The sequence below is a fragment of the Tyto alba genome, unplaced genomic scaffold (genome assembly GCF_018691265.1).
Source record: "Tyto alba isolate M040663 unplaced genomic scaffold, T.alba_DEE_v4.0 Super-Scaffold_18, whole genome shotgun sequence".
NCBI lineage: Eukaryota > Metazoa > Chordata > Aves > Strigiformes > Tytonidae > Tyto > Tyto alba.
Window position 1 is genome coordinate 11,347,697 of NW_024881280.1, and position 16,143 is coordinate 11,363,839.

At 41.4% G+C, this 16,143-nt stretch overlaps 1 protein-coding gene across 5 annotated transcripts in view; it reads right to left on the reverse strand.

Annotated features, from left to right (window-relative positions):
• Window positions 1-16,143, reverse strand: part of SMOC1 (SPARC related modular calcium binding 1) — a 133,981-nt gene that overhangs the window by 79,605 nt on the left and 38,233 nt on the right. For all 5 annotated transcript variants that reach the window (XM_042791095.1, XM_042791098.1, XM_042791097.1 and 2 more), the window contains exons 2-3: window positions 10,743-10,914; window positions 3,092-3,204 (exon numbers count right to left, since the gene is read on the reverse strand). In XM_042791095.1, coding sequence (XP_042647029.1) covers window positions 3,092-3,204; window positions 10,743-10,914 — 285 coding nt within the window. The remainder of the gene's footprint in view (window positions 1-3,091; window positions 3,205-10,742; window positions 10,915-16,143) is intronic.

Genomic DNA, 16,143 nt, shown 5'->3' on the forward strand with positions numbered 1-16,143 from the left:
GTGATTGCAGTTTAGTTTCTAATCAAGAGGATGATCATAAACCACAAAAGCAGCAGTTCAGTCTGGTTAAGACCAAGCAGGTTCTGTGAACATACAGTTACTACTACCAAATGCATCTCCCAAACACGCACTGTTCATGTTTTTCACTCCTGCAAAACTTTCAAGATTTTCTTTTCTAACGAGTAATTAGACAAAAACCCAGATCTTTCCAAGTCTGATGGCAAGGACGATGATGTGGGCCTGAACACCTACCATGTATGCATCTACAAAAAAAGAGGCTCAGCTCAAGATCTGAAAGCAAGTCATCCGCACCTTGAGCAAGTGATATAAAAATTAAGAAATTTGATATTTTAATGTAAGATGCATGCATCTTTACTTCCCCTCTGATCAGAATTTTTCTTCTACCCAAAATACTCCTCCAATAACAGTTACATAAAAAGGGGGATGTTGTTGAAAAGATTTCCCTAAACAACTCTACATACAGGGTATACCTTGAAGAGTATGCATCTACTTAGATTCTTGTTGGGATGGGGATTCAAGGTTGAAGAGCATGGTGGGTATTTCTCCTAGAATCTCTGCTGAGAGATGCTGCTCTCTTCTGGATTTCCTGCCTGAAATTTCAGAGTTTGGGTGGTGCAACTCTCTGGGTACTGAACCAGAATAAACTAATAAGATTTCAGAGCTGCTTTCAACAAGGTGTCTCAGGGACTTCAAGAACTGGCCTACACAGCTTCCCTGCAGAGCAGTACCCAGGGGTGCCAATTCTCTGTACAAGAGATGCTGTATCCAAACCACCTCGCCAGATTAGATTTATTCATGAGTTGCTGGAAGCCAAAACTGTTTAGACTGTTCACCAAAATTCTAATTTTTATACATCCTATTAAAAAAATCAAAGTTTAATTAATTTGGACCAGAAACTAAAGGAAATATTTGTCTCAAATGCAGATTGAAACCAGTTAGCTTCCACAGACATTGTTTTTCATTCACACCTTATGCAGGGACAATGACCTTAAATGCTGCAATATAAGTGATGAAGCTGGTTGCTGAGGTATGTGGAACGCGGAGTATTTTTACGATCCAAGGAATGATACGAATTTCAAGTTAATTTCGGCTACAAAGGGATCAGAGGCTTCCTTCATCATGCCAGGTAAAACAAAAGCATTTTAGTGTTCACAGATAGGACAGAACAGAGGAAGAATGTGAAATATCACTTGGCTGCCAGCTGAAAACACACAGTTTTTGTAAGCAGTTTCATGCTGCCTCTCCACTGGCAACCCACGCTGGCTGGGGAATGTGCAGGAAAGAGGTCCAGCAACTGCTCCGCAATATACACACGGGTACCAACTTTCCAAACAAACCTGTCTGAAGCAAAGTTTTATCAACTGCACTCTCAGTACAGCTTCTTAGGATAAAAATTTCACCCACTACTTTACTCTCCAAGAGGTTGATGGACAGGTGACAGAGATACTGGAAAGTCAGCTTTCCTTCCCCCTGTTTTCTTGAACTGTAAAGTTTGACATGGAACACTTAGTTGGCCCACTGCTCTAGGTTTTATAAGTATTCCCCTCCAGTGCCAACATAACCTGAGCAGCTCTACACAAAATCAGATTTCAGCTACTGAAAGTGTAGTTAGACTGCAAGAAAATGCAGCTACCTTCTCCCTTATCCCCACCTTCCCAAGATGGTCCATACTGTACACAAATATGATGCTGCTCCAAAGAAGTATGCAAAGTTGGCAGGATGGATAAAACTTTTCCCACTTCACCATTAAAAACAAAAACACTCCCACACACCAGATAATAGGAGGGTAAGGCTGAGGGGGGGAATAAAAATTTTTGCTGGGTTATCACAAAAAAAAAATCTTTCTTCTCCTCTTCCCCCAGGCATCGCAAAGTGTTTGAACCAACCCCAAAGCTTTTTGTCTTTCTCATCTTTTTGAAGCCAATATTGATTATATTTTGGAATTTCTTTTTTTACCTTCAAAAGACTTTGCAAACAATAACTAACAAATCCTAAAATTTCTCTGAGGCACAGGATCTCTAGAGCGGTGCTAGATAGAGGGAAACTAAGACAAAAAAAAAATGTTGTCTGATTTACCTAAGTTCACAAAGTAGAGGTTATCAGAGTTGCAGAATTTTGGCTTTTGAGATGTGTGCCAAACTGAGCAGACAGAATACCCCTCCCACCTGTTAGGGAACTGCCCATGAGCCATTTTTAACAGCCAGTTCAGTTAGCATTGGGACACTACTCAATATGCTAGTAGTAACAGAACCAAGTACCACTTCCCTGCCTTGGCAAACTACTCCTCCTCTCAAAATCTCCTTCATGAGGACTTTCTTTTTGCCTTAACTACTTCAACTTCTCTGGAATTCTGTAGGACCTCTCCCAGTCCCATTTCTGAAAGATGCTCAGTGACCAGGGTTGACTATTCATTTTTCACGGATATTAAAGGCCAATAAACTATAAACCTCCTCTGCTACTCCTGCCTAGGATAATTCCTTCTCAAGAGAAGCAGCATTTTGAAAGTCTATAATCCCAGCACATCATTTAGTTCCAAGCAAGTGAACAATAAAGAATCAAAAACTCAAACAAAGCAGTCTTATTACCCCTCTATCAGACCCCCAAACCACAACAGGGCATACAACAGGAAAGAGGAGTCTGTCACTAACAAGTACCCTTCAGAAGGAAGAGGCTCCACAGACCATTCTTTTTTGCTGGGATAGATGAAGCACAGGTCCATAGCACAGCAGAAGCTTGGCCTGCCCTATTCTGTGAGCCACAGCTTGCTTTGCAGCTCATCTTCAGGGAAAAAATTACTTTTCCTGCAACTTGTTTTCGTGCTATGCTGGAGGTTGATGCCATTTGCTTCTGTGCTACATTGGAGATGGATTCCATTACATATGCATGTGTCTTTTAAGGTATGGTGACCAAATCAAAGCTTCCAGTTGGTTAAACAAGTCCCCAACTTTCAACACTTTCACCTGAGTCAGAGTGTGCAGCCATGCTGCTATTATCACATGGCTCATGCCTTAACACTGTATCTCCTACAGCCATTTGGAGCCTGGCTGAAGGAAGCCAATAGAAATTCTACCTGCGTGAATGATCCATCCTCATTGCACTCTGGGATGAAGACTGCTTCCTGGGGCTTCTTTGCCTGTTCCAGTGCTTGAGCTCTCTCTAATCGACACTTGCTTTGGCCAGCATCTACAAAGAGAAAAGCAAAACCCACTTAGATCGCAAACACCATTTGGCCTCTTCGAAAGCTACCAGATGCACCACACAGCTGCAGGAGGGAAAATCCCCAAACAAGTAAGACATCAAGGACCATTACCTGCATATTAACAAGGCAGCTGCGAAGTTAGCAGTCATGATCCCAGGGACAAATATGAACCCAGACAATCAAACTGCAAGCCAGTTAATGAAGTACTGCCTAATTTTGTAGGCAATGGTTTTTATGGTCATCCAAGGGCTCTGGAAGCTTCTTCCAAGAAGTGCTGGAGCACAACATCCATGCAGTGAAAGGCCTTCCCAGAGGGAGTTGTGCTTGTGTTAGTATTAGCATCCTGAAACTGGATGGCTGAGCATAGGCCAAGTAATACAGGCCCAGAAGCTAGCAATGAGAAAGAAGGGATCGCCCTAGAAAAGCTCCCTCTCTGAGAAACTCTCCCAATAAAATGCTAAAATAACCAGCCACCCACCTGAACTTCCACCTTTGTGTGGTTCAGATAAAGTAGATATGCCATTGCCTGTGCTTCCTGAAACCCAGCTGCTACCTCTAGTCCCAGTGCTTTACAGCCAGGTGCACATCATACTTTCTCATATAAGTTACTTTGCTGCCAAGAAAAAAATATTGCTTGAAAGAAAAAATATAGAGCTTGAATGAGTTAAGACCTCAGCTCTGCACTTATTTCAGATGATGGCACGATGTACCATGACCTTAACCCCTTCCAGGTCCAGCTGTTACAGACTGTAGACCCAGATAAGCCTAACACTGATGACTAATGGGTCAAAGAGGAGAGTTCTGCCTTACAGAGATACAGACTGACTTGGTGTTTACATTTAAAAACATGATGTCTAACAGTACTGCTGTTCGGTCTAGAATAAGAAGAAAGAAGCAAACATCTGTTTCTGGGACTCTGCCACAGGGACTAGCACCTTCTTCCTTTTCCCATGAAACCACTGACTGAGAGATTTTCAGTGCAGAAACTGCAAAATCTGATCATCAGAATCTTCCAGCAGCACCATAGCATCATCAAGGTTGACTCCTCATTCTACTAAGCATGGAAATCACATTGGTTATCAAAAGATTTCCACTGGATTCCTGAAGATCCCATATTCTGCTTCACAGATCATATGACCTTCAACAACAGAATCACCAATACCAGCACTGAATTAGAAAGCCAGTCTGGGTTCTCAAATCAACTGAATTCACATTGCACAGCAATAGAAACAATTTTCATCTAAGCATAGCTAGACACAGAAACCAATGACATGGTTATAAATAGTTTTGATAAAGATATAGATTAAAGCTTTCAAGTTGAGCACTTTATACAACTGATGACTCAAGAAACTAAGTTTCCGGTTTGCCAACACCGTTTCATTTTAAACATATCACATTACTCCCTGAGAAGGATTTCACAAGTCTCTTCTGAAATTATGGAAATCAAAGCCTACTCTTTGGAAAAAGTCATTAGTCATAGCAACAGTATTCAGCACAAATGACTGTCGCTTAGGCACTGGGTCACAAAGCCAGTGCCTATATCAACTTTGCCACTGACCCACTGAGTGTTGGTCACCTCACCAACCTATGATCTTGTGTCCATTATGATCCTATGTCACTCTCATCTTTAGACTGTAATTTGTGGGGTGTTTGCAGAATACACTTAGCCCATGGAGCTTTGATCTCAGGTAGACCTATCATGAGCTTGTATCAAGCGCAAGATTGTTACATAATGAAGAGACTTTCTTGAATACAATTTACACTGATGTTAAAGAAGCAGTATTTGTTTTTCTAATTAGCCATGATACAACCTTTAAGCTGGAATTTCCTTTTTTCCTCTCTGCTTGCCAAAGTGACCAGATGATCAGACCTTGTTTGCACACCTCCACTGAAGGACGATCCCGCTAACAGTACTGACCATTCCTACATGTGCTAATTCTTTCAGCTGAAAAGGAAGCACTGGCAACGCTGTTAACTGGAACACCTAACCATCACCTGCAGATCTCCTGTTCAAGCCTACGAGTCTAATCTTGCTTGGCACGACATAGGGCATCTTACTAAACCAGATGGTGTGGCTGCACCTTCTGTTTTACAGCTAAAAACACCTTCAAGTTCTGCTTTACAGGAGACAACTAAGTAGCAAAAAAATCAGCACAGATTATGCAGATCTGCACATATAAGGAAAGAAAAAAAAAAAAAGAGTTGCAAATTTCTTACATGACAATCAAAGTACAGATTCATAAATGAAAGTGTGTTTTCTAGTCTCTCCATCTGAGGATACAGGACTGCAGACAGGCATATCTGGTTTCTCTCCTGAACGTAAAACAGAAGTGTGAAGTATTTTCACATAGCATCTACTTTAGTGCTGGCACACTCACAACTGCATGACTGAAACTGGATGCTTCACCACATGGCTGGTAGGAACAAACATGTGGTATGTCCTGTAATACAAATACATTAGAAGCCCAGGCAGAAGGGAAACTAACTCAGATCTTTGTCCAATTTGTCTAATGAGCAAACGTGCACACAGTCAAACCCTTACTATAAGAAGATAATACAAACATGTTACTGATAAGGTGACTGTGTCCCTCCTGGCAATTTTAACTGGCCTTTACAGATTGAACCCTCCACTACCACCCAGTAGACCACACTGTGTAGCACACTACCACTACACCACATCGTTTAAGCGCTCATCGTTGTTGCAGCATCACGTTTTGCAATTCAACCGTTGGCTCAGTGATGTCTCTTCACAAATTGCTGCTGAAGTGCAGAGAAGACAGACAGTTTTTCTCCTGTTCATGAACACACAGCCCTGATTACTTCTCCCATCCTCCCTTATTGATTTCCAAAGGTCACACCAGTCCTTTTACAGACTTGACTTGGAACAACCACCTATATAACACACTGGTTGAAGAGGTGTGTGCATACCGCTACCTTTTGTGTCTGTCGTTTCACAATTCAGTTCCAGTAAAAACAGTGCCTTTTATATCAACATTTACCAGTTTGTTTTTAAGAGGACTGTCAATCCTTCTCTTCTTCACTGCACAAGCTGGTATTTTTATAATGTTTGCATCAACATGTGATTTCAGTGGGATGACTTCACCTTGCTATTTCTGCTTTGTTAATTAGAAAATGTAAAATATTACATAAGTGCCAAGTGTTAAAAAGTAGCTTCCAAATAGCTCACCCCAAATCAGATGCATTTCAAATTTTACTAAAGCCTGACACTATGAAGTAGATTCATATACCCTATTCGGCATTTTGATTGTTTACCTGAGTGTTTCAGAACTTTTTCTTCTCTCTCCTTAAAAACTGTTCTCTGGAGTATCAAACACCAGGCTTATAAAACAGAATGGCATTCCAATTTCACAGTCCAGACAGACTAAGTAAGACTTTGTCCCCTGCCTTACAGAAGGTGAAAGACCAAAACAGGGTGACATTTTTAAAAGCAGAGCTGTTTAATAATTTGACTTCAAATATCTTCAAGCCTAAGACAGATTTACTGCAGCTCAGAAAGCTGCCTTTTAAAGAAAATTCATTTGCATATTGGTAGCTGACAACTAGGAGATTGTGAACTATAAGTGATGTTTTTGACATCTGTGGCCTAATCTGCAGAATGCAGGTGCACATAATTTTGGATTTTGCAATGAAGTTGGCTAGTTACCCTGGTTGATCTTATCCGTGAACAGTTTATTGAAATGAGACCACCATGTCCCCCATCATATACACAGTGCGCTCCTGAATAGGCCCCAAGAATTCCAGCATCAGGCAGAGGCAGTTTTGACACCATGCATCATGGTATAAAGACCCAAGCTATCCTAATAATACAAAGTAAAACATCTCCAGACATCCACATAACACTAGCAGCAAATGTATGCGATGCAACCACAAAAATCTAGCGATTTAATTTTAATTCTACTTTGTTTTCATCAAAAGCTCAAAGGGCAAAAATTGATCCAAGCAGCTTTTGAACTATTTCTAGTTCTATTGGGTAACTATCTCACATATAGGCCAGGTCCCCACCAGGCATAAAGCAGTCCAGCTGCATGGAAGTCAGCAGATTCATACCCATTTATTCCAGTCCTTGCATAAAACAGGTGAAAAACTGAGCCTGAGCAAACTACAAACACATGCCAATCTCTCCCACAGGGTGCCAATCATTCTCCACTCTCCCCATTATTTTCCACTTCATTTCTGATGAGTTCTACACCTGGAATCTCCAACTTTCCTTTCATGCTGACACGCTTTGCTCCTCTTTTGATACCCACATACCATTTCTACTCCAGAGCTCCCTGATGTATTTGGAGCATACCTAAAAACATGACTTAACTTGCAAAGTGACTGAAAGCATAATTTAAGATTTTATGGACTAACTGCTGCCAAGGAGGGATCCACTTTATTCTCCCTTGACTAGGAATAAGAAAGTTCAAAGACAAAACACATGGATCTAGCAAGTGGACTGAAAACAGTGATTTCAAAATACCATCTCCTGTCCAACAAAAACAGTAGGTGGAGGAGAAAAATTACCTTCAAACAACCCACCAATAGTCAGAAGACAACCTTCCTTTCCAGGACATTGGCCAAAAGTTGTGTTCATGCAGGTGTCCCAGGAGATGGGCTGAAGATCCCTGTTACAATTCTGCCCAGTAGTTTACAGATAGGTTTATTCTACATAGTGACTTGTGATCCAAGAACAAGCTCTATATCAGCAGACTTTCAAAACCAACCATTATAAATTTAAAGTTTTTAGAACACTCCCATTTTTTTTTTATTAAGCCAAACCAGTTCCTAGAAACCAACAAGTTAACAAAGAACTTAGATGTGTTTTAAGCCACAGATATCCAATATACCCCAGCAATCACTGCACAACCCTGACAACTTGCCAAGACTCATTTAACAAGTATTTGTCCTTCATCCCTGCAAAGTTTTGAGGCAGAACTCTTATTTGACATCAGATCTTAAGATGCCCACTGTCAAAAGATTCAGGTAGGAGTGCCTGGTTGTGTATTTTATGTACAGCTACACCATCTGGAACTATTCTCTGGAATCTCATCAATGAAGTTCCATTTGTCATGGATGCCGTAGTTTGATAATTTTAAGCTACTCCTGACTTTTAACCCTTTGAGATGTGTGAGTGAGGGTTCGGAGGGAGTTCAGATAATTTAGCACTGAAGAAATTTCATTGAAAAGCACTTGAGGAAGGAGCAAGAGCTGAGTAAGAGTTACAGTTCCCAAGGGGCTGGCAAGATTTCATCTTTAAAGGTCCTTAGCTTCTTGAGAGAGAGCAGAGAGCTAAGCCAAATCAAAAAGGTTCTGTTCTCACCATGGAAACCATTCTGCTTGCCTAGGTACAAGCACAGTTCAAATTATCAGGATATGAAATTGGAAACCTATGGTGATCTAGGTGCAGAACTATGCCTTGCTGTCCACAATATACTTCCTCTTTTCCTTTTTTTAGTTACCTTGTTTTCCTTCCCCCTCAGAGAAGGAAGTACAAGTTAAAATTGCTCATTTCATAAGGATGTGTTCTTGGATACAGTATCTATCACAAGTGCATGTGATTGGGCTCAGTGGTCCATGGGATCCCTTCCAGGTCTATAGGAGATCCCCTGTAGAGCATCTCTGTCATGCAGAAGGAATGAAGGCTGTTCAGAGTAAACCTGGTGCCCTACTGTAGCAGTAGAAAGTGCTCGAACACTGCTGGTGATACCTTCCTTTGTGAGAGTACAAGATACACACCTGGCCAACCGCCTGTAGTTAGGCACACCTGTCCCACAACTGTCTGTACTTGACAAGAATAGTGATCTTCATGCACAGCTAGAGGTCATACTCCTAATGTGACTAGAAAAACAAAATATCTTTCAATAGCAGCACACGTGGAAATAACCAGCAAGGTTAAATTTGAATGTGATAGTTAAAATAATATTCTTACTTCCCAGGGATTCACAGGAACATGAGTGGGGTAAAAGCAAGACTTGCAGTTGTTAAACACTCCCAACATTATTAGGTACTGTATAATACCACAGGGTAATAGGAAAAAGGAAAAGAGAACGTGAGTAGTTTCAGCTAATCATTTCAGGTCTGTCAGAGAGCAGAAACAAAAGTATACTTTTACCTGTTCTTAAGACAAAAAAGTCTTAGTTATTTCTTTGAGACTCTTTGCAATCATGATATACAGTAGACTGTGTAGTTTGGCAATCAACATTTTCTCCACTTCCAGAAACAGACACTTTTGCACACGGTGGTAAAACATGGGATCTGAAATGTGTTAAGTGACCAAACAGTGCCAGTTTATATGCTGGTATCAGCCATGGAATTGCTTATCTAAGCCACTCTGCTCAAGTGATGAAAGCAAAATCAGAACTCCCACCCTGCCACTTCTTATTGTGACACTCAAAAATGCATCACTTGCAAGAACAGTTCAACTCCTTGTCCCCTGGGAAGAAAGCTTCTACGTTTCCAGTACTCAGAAATCAGCATGATTCAAAGGCCTTTTTCTATGCTGTGGGAGAGAAGCTGCCATAAAGCAACCCAGCAGTGGTAAGAAAAAAAAAAAAAAAATCATACAAGTAAGCTTTTTTTCAGTGAGAAACTGTTTATAAAGAGAGCAATATTTGAGGTCATGCTCATAATTCACCTAAACTATAAAGTTGTCAATACATTGAAAAGGGATTTCCATTTTAGAACAAGTAATTCTGACAAAGATACATTTTTATAATAGTAAAAAAGCCTTCATAAACAAAAGCCAGGCTTAAATGTATGCCTATTTAGCCTTCCACATGGATTTTAATGAGTCTCTCCTGTCACTTTAACCAATTGCTAAAAACATCTGTGCCATCTGCCCTCTGAGTCAATTGTGCTCTCAGAAAATGCACTCAACTTGACTTTTCACTTCACTGCAGAAGCAAACCATTTGTGTGACAAAGCACCAATATTCCCTAAAAAAGTTTCAACTTCATATTTAGATTATGCTGAAGAGCTGAACTGAGAGAGAAACAATATTCTCACTTTTAAGTAGATGTGTAACTGTAAGAGCAAACAGGCAAAGAGGCCACATAAAGCCTTGCATGCATTCTGTGTTCTTAATTAACTCATCACAGAAAAGCTGTGTACGTGTATGAAAAGGAACTAGACATCTAATGGGCACTGCACATTCTTCCCCACTCCACATTCCTATCACTCAAAGGTATCTCAGCTCCTTACCAGCACAGGTAGCAAGAAAGAGCTGCTCTTTCAGGATTTGATTTTGCATTTCCATGGGGCCAGCTCCTTCTGCTCTGCAGGCACATATTTTGGCCCTTTTTCAGTGATGTCTCTGGCTTTTTTGCCCTCTTTCATTGATAATTCAGTCAGTTCTTACTCCTGCCACCTAAACTCAGACTCAGATACCCATGCTCACGAAGGCACAACTTCAATCAGATTACTCACAGAGCATGGTACTAAACTCAAGGGTCTAAGAATCCAGTTTCTTTTAAGGTGGGACTCCTATTCCTCCTTTCAAAGGCATTTGAAATCCACCTACCTTTGCACCGGCCACGATGTGTCACGCTCAGACTTGACTCCCGGCATTTGGCTCTCTGGTAGTCGCACATTGACTCGTATGTTCTGCCATCAGAGGCACAGAGGGGTTTGGACTGGGACCTGGAGCAATGCAGGTTACACTGAGGGTCTCTGTCACGGTCGCTTATTAAAAACTGGAAGAAGTAAAGAAAAGAAGGTGGGAGAAAAAAAACATATTGGTTTTGTTTGGTTTCCCAAAACAAAGCATGGTGGTTTTTTTTTTATCACAATAGCAATATGGGCTATAATGCAATTTAAGCTGCCTACCAAAGCTGACTTTGCCTGCAGGGAACTTAAAATGAAACACGTACATCTTTTTTTTTTTAAAAAAAAAAAAAAAAATAAAGGGTCTTTGCCATTCCATTTTCTTTAATAGAACGGAAACATTACTCACTCTGCCTCACCTCTGAAAACATAAGATGTGCAAAGCCAAACACAACCCACACGGGAAGGGCAATACTGAGTCACAGCAGCCCAGCGCTCTGCCACAAGCAGTATCTGGTACTAGACAATTTTAGTCAGAGGTACAAGAAATTTATCACCAAGGATGGAGGAACACAAATAACCTATCAAGATTGGCCTTGGTAGTTGAACTATGGATGTGGCCAGCTTTATATCACCAGTTATTTGTTTTTTAAAACATTACTTATGTCATCTGCGGATACCACCTGCAAGAGCATACCTGTACACTCCCAAAGCCACGTTTTGTTCCTTCCTGATGACATCCTGCCCAGCTGGCAAATGCATTCCATGCATCCCACAATCTAATTGCACACTGTGTGAAAAGCTATTTCAGAAATATGAACTTGTCATTTTTCTGAATACCTCTTCTTTCCAAGCATTCAGTTCGGATGCAGCCTGTTTTGTATAATCATGGCACTCCTTTCTTGTCAATCTCCCAATGTGAACCACCCCAGTCTCCCAATTCCTTGCCCAGATTACTTCCTCAATGCCACCTTCACTGCTGTTTTCCTTCTCTGAAGACAGCTTGGATTCTGCCCTATCTTTTGGAGATGGGGAAAGCCACAATGCAGATGAATGAGCCCCCATTTTCTGTCCACTTGTTCCCTGCAAATCCCAGTATCTGGCAGTAGTTTACTGTTGTACCCTCAGCTGCCTATAGGGATACCCAGGTCTCTCTTCCCAAATTCATACTGTCTTCCTGAGCACCCTGACTGCCAGTCCTCTTTCCGTAACCATTGGCATAGAGTTTCAGCAAGACATGATAGCCCTTTTCACTTCCCATGCTACCCCACTTTGAGGGTAGTCAGACCTTTAACCATTACCCAAACCCAACCACCTGCTCACACGAAGATTTCAGGGCACTCCTGAAACAAGTTCCAGGAGGATTAAGGAAAGAAAAGGGAAGTTAAACCTGCCTGACACTTCCCTTTCCCAAGCTCCCATGTCTTAAGCCTCTCGCAAGCCTGGGGGGACCAGGGTTGCTCTCTAACACATCAATATCCCAGCTCGCTGTCAAAGCAGTTATGAGCTCAGCAGTTCGGCTGCTGGCTGGCGAGTGGGCACTGACTGACACCCTGCCTGCATGCACAAAGCTACGGCTCTCCAAGTGTGTTGATAGCTGGATGCCTTACAGGGAAGTGTGAGTCACTGCCATAATCACCTTGGTGTTACAGTTGCCTACAAAGCTGTCTGTTCTATGCTTTGAGGTTAAAGCTGTTGAAAAAACATTGCCTGAAGCCTAGTTTGGGTTGGTTTTTAACCACTCCAAGAACATGCATCTCTGAAATTTGTTTTTTGACATTAAAAAAAAAAAAAAAAAAAACAAACTTCACCCTCTTTCTCTCTCCAATTAAATAAGATAAAAAACAATTGAGAAGTTGCATATTTTCATATAAAAACATATGAGCTCTGTGCTGCTTATTCTTTTGAAGACTCATGCATTACTAAAAACCCTATTTAAACATGACAGCTGGGAAAAGTAAGCAAGGTCTGCACTTGTTTTAATTTCAGTGGGGCAATCTTTTTTTTAAAAAAATCTCATTGGTTAGAGACTTGCCAAAATTTGTAACAGCACAGAGTTTAAAATGTTTTTGTTCGTTTTCTACAGCACTTTCTATAACCTGGCAACACCTGTTCCAAATGGGAAATTGGAAAATTTAAACCTGAAGGCAATTTGAAATGGTTTATAGAGACCTGGACTAGACTATAAAAACACTGTAAAGCTGGACCAGATTTTTGCCTAGTTCTTGTCAGGGGCTGGACTATCACAAGTTACCTTGGAATTGCTCTAGCTACAGTTACAGTAACGTCTTTCTGTAGCCCCTGAGGTACAAAGACCACTACTAACTGTAAACATACAGCAAAAAGCAGCAGATTGAAGATGCTGACAATTCCTCCCAAAGTGATGTCAGACCTTGAAAGACTTGCAAGGCTTTTCAGCTGTCTGTATAAACAGACCTTAAAAGCAGAGCTGCCTGATAGCACAGTATGGTGCACATACAGCGATTAAGTATTCAGTTAAACACAGAAGCCATTCTGGTTTAGAAGGAACGCATGCATCTGCCATTTATCACAACTTCGAGGGCATAAGCTACTGGCATGAGATGACTTGCAAATTCCTTGTGTCAGAAGCTGAGTTCCACAGATCGGAGTTATCCAGAGGTGCATCAAAAAAGCTGGAATACTGGTTCTCAGCACCAAATCATATTATGTACTTACGGAAAAGTCAGCTTGTATTATGAAAACTCCCCTAAGCCTTCTGTAGTCTGTATCAAAATATTTAGTATAAAGGGGCCTTGCAGGCCAGGAACACCCCTCCTTCCAGAAAGGGCATCTCTGAAGATTAGAAAGTCCTTCTCAGGGCTGACAAATGATCTAAACCTAAGGCTATGGAACAGCTTTCCTCCAGTGCCTCCTTGCAGAGGGATGGGGAGGAACAATTCAGCATTGATTAATTATGAGGGCCTGAGGAAACACGCAGAGCGCCCCAATGCAGTCTATGAAGTTCTTGCCTACCCAAATTAAGCCAAGAACCACGTTATAAAAAAAAATTAAAGAAAAAAATCAAAGCCTTTTTAGCATTTGTAATTTGGATTACAGTAGGGAGCCCACACAGCATGTTCGGTGCTTTCCAGACACTGAAGATGCCACACCTGCCTTGCCAAAAAAGTTTATGGTTTACGTAGTTGCACAAGATGGTGCTTGTTTTGTTCAGCTAGATTATAATTGTAGAAGTCTGCATTAATTTCCAGAAGAATCCAGGATCACGCCTGTCTGATCAGGGTTCTTCTCATGTGATCAGAAAGCACTGCCAGAAAGGCTGGATCTCCTCGAGATATTACTGAAGAGCTTCGAAAACTCCCCTTTACAGTAGGACACCTGCTCCCCTGTAGCTCAGAGCCCTTGCCTTTGCTTGGCAGCCCTGCCAGCTTTCAGATAGTAAAATAGTGACTCTTTATCCTGTTTCTAGCTGGTAAGCAATCATGCTACAAAAGTGATCATCAACAGACCAGCCAGAGACATTTAGCATGCTAGCTGGTTTGAGTGTCCATCCCCTCCCGTCCAGCACAGAGTTTTCTTTCTAGCATTTTGCCTGTCTGGGAACACAACTGCCCTCCTTTGTAAGCAGCCTCGGGCACTTGAAGAAGAAAAACACTGGATGAACGCTGAAATATGTGTCTGCCCATGGGGAGAGCACTTGAATCTATCATTTCAACAGCTAGGACTACAATGTGTAAATTACACATTCCCAGTTCTTTATTCCCCCTTCAAGCAAGCAGGCACTGCTTTTCCCAGGCAGAGGGCTGTGGCAATGCGCACAGGGTGCCCTGATGCCTGGCTACCCACCATCCTCAAACACAGCCCAGGCAGTAACATGATTCTCTGGTTCCTTCAAGGGAAGAGTAATAAGATAAAGTATTTTGGCTTTAACACCAAATGTCCAATCATGACCAGTGAAGCCCAAATCAAAGCTTGATGTCCTAACAGCTTCAGGATATGCACACGAACAGGTCTTGCAAACAACAGAAGCAACAATCTGAATAGTGCTTGGTGCTGTACGCACAGACACACAACATGAACACATCTAGAGTGAGGGAAAAAGTGAAAAACGTGTGCAGGTTTCCAAGCTTCATCTAGAAAGAAGAGGGAAATAGTTATCTTAGCTCTGAGATTTCTCAAAGCCGTCTCTTGATATCTGTGTTCCCATTTGTTGCGGAACAGACTACACCCAAAACAAATGGGACTGGAGATGGTGTAACTGGCTTATCAGCTCTTTGCTCTCCTCCCTTTCCCTCCATGAGAGAACAACTATTAAATGCAGAACTAAGAATAAAATAAAATAACACAACACACACACAAAAACCAACCCACAAACATACACAAAACCCCACAGAAAAAAATCCCACAAAAACTGGCAGGAACAATCTGTTTTCCATGTAAATGTCAAAATTGACCAGATTGCAAATGGGATCCCTTGAATGCAGACTCAATACTAAAATAAGCATAAGTAACACTAGTATTAGACAACAGTATGTATATTCTTCTAGAATTTGCTTACATAAAAGGAGCCTGCACAGCTCTCATACCAATCAGTTTGAGTCCTTGCCCTGAAGAGCTTCTAGTTCAATGCAGCTCTCAGAGCATCTTTTTATGTCAAATGCTGTATCTGTATAAGGACATAAGCCTCCTCTTTCAGCAAATACATTTACACAGGTGCTTGCAGAAACCACTTCCCAAACTACTTTCTGCTTCTTCAGACTTGAAAAGAAAAAGGAAAGATAAGAGGTCAGAATGAAGTTAACTTTGCCAACAAAGCATATCTGTTCTTTTTCTCCACACCTCAACACCACTGCTGACAAACAACAAACACTGATTAAAGGGTTTTTAATGCCTGTGAAGGAAAGCAGACTCCCTGCAGCTGCACAGCAGCTGGGAACACTTGTGTTATTTAGCAGAGAAAGGTCTGACCCCACAAGTGAAAATGAGCTTGGTGGTCACTCATTCTATTCACCATCTGGGTACATTATAAGCACAAACAGAACAGCACAGCCCTTTGTGATGGAGGTAACAAGAAATAGCCAAGCCATTGCAGTATCAGAGTAATGTGCTTTATCAAGGCTTCAGTGGAAAGAGGGAGCAAGGGACACAAGTGACATGAACATGAGAAAGTGGAATTCTATTAAGAAACAAATCCACAAGACAATAGTCCACTACAGAGATGTGTCCGCTAAATAGCGGCTTCACTTCCAACCAGTACTGCAGGCTGTGCCTAACAAAACTGAGGAGAAGAGAGATCAATAAAAGAGAATGTGTGATGGCTTACCCTGTTCTGGAAGACTTCAAGTTTGAAGACCTTTAGAATACATCTTAGGAAAAAGTGACCAATCTAGGTATGTTCA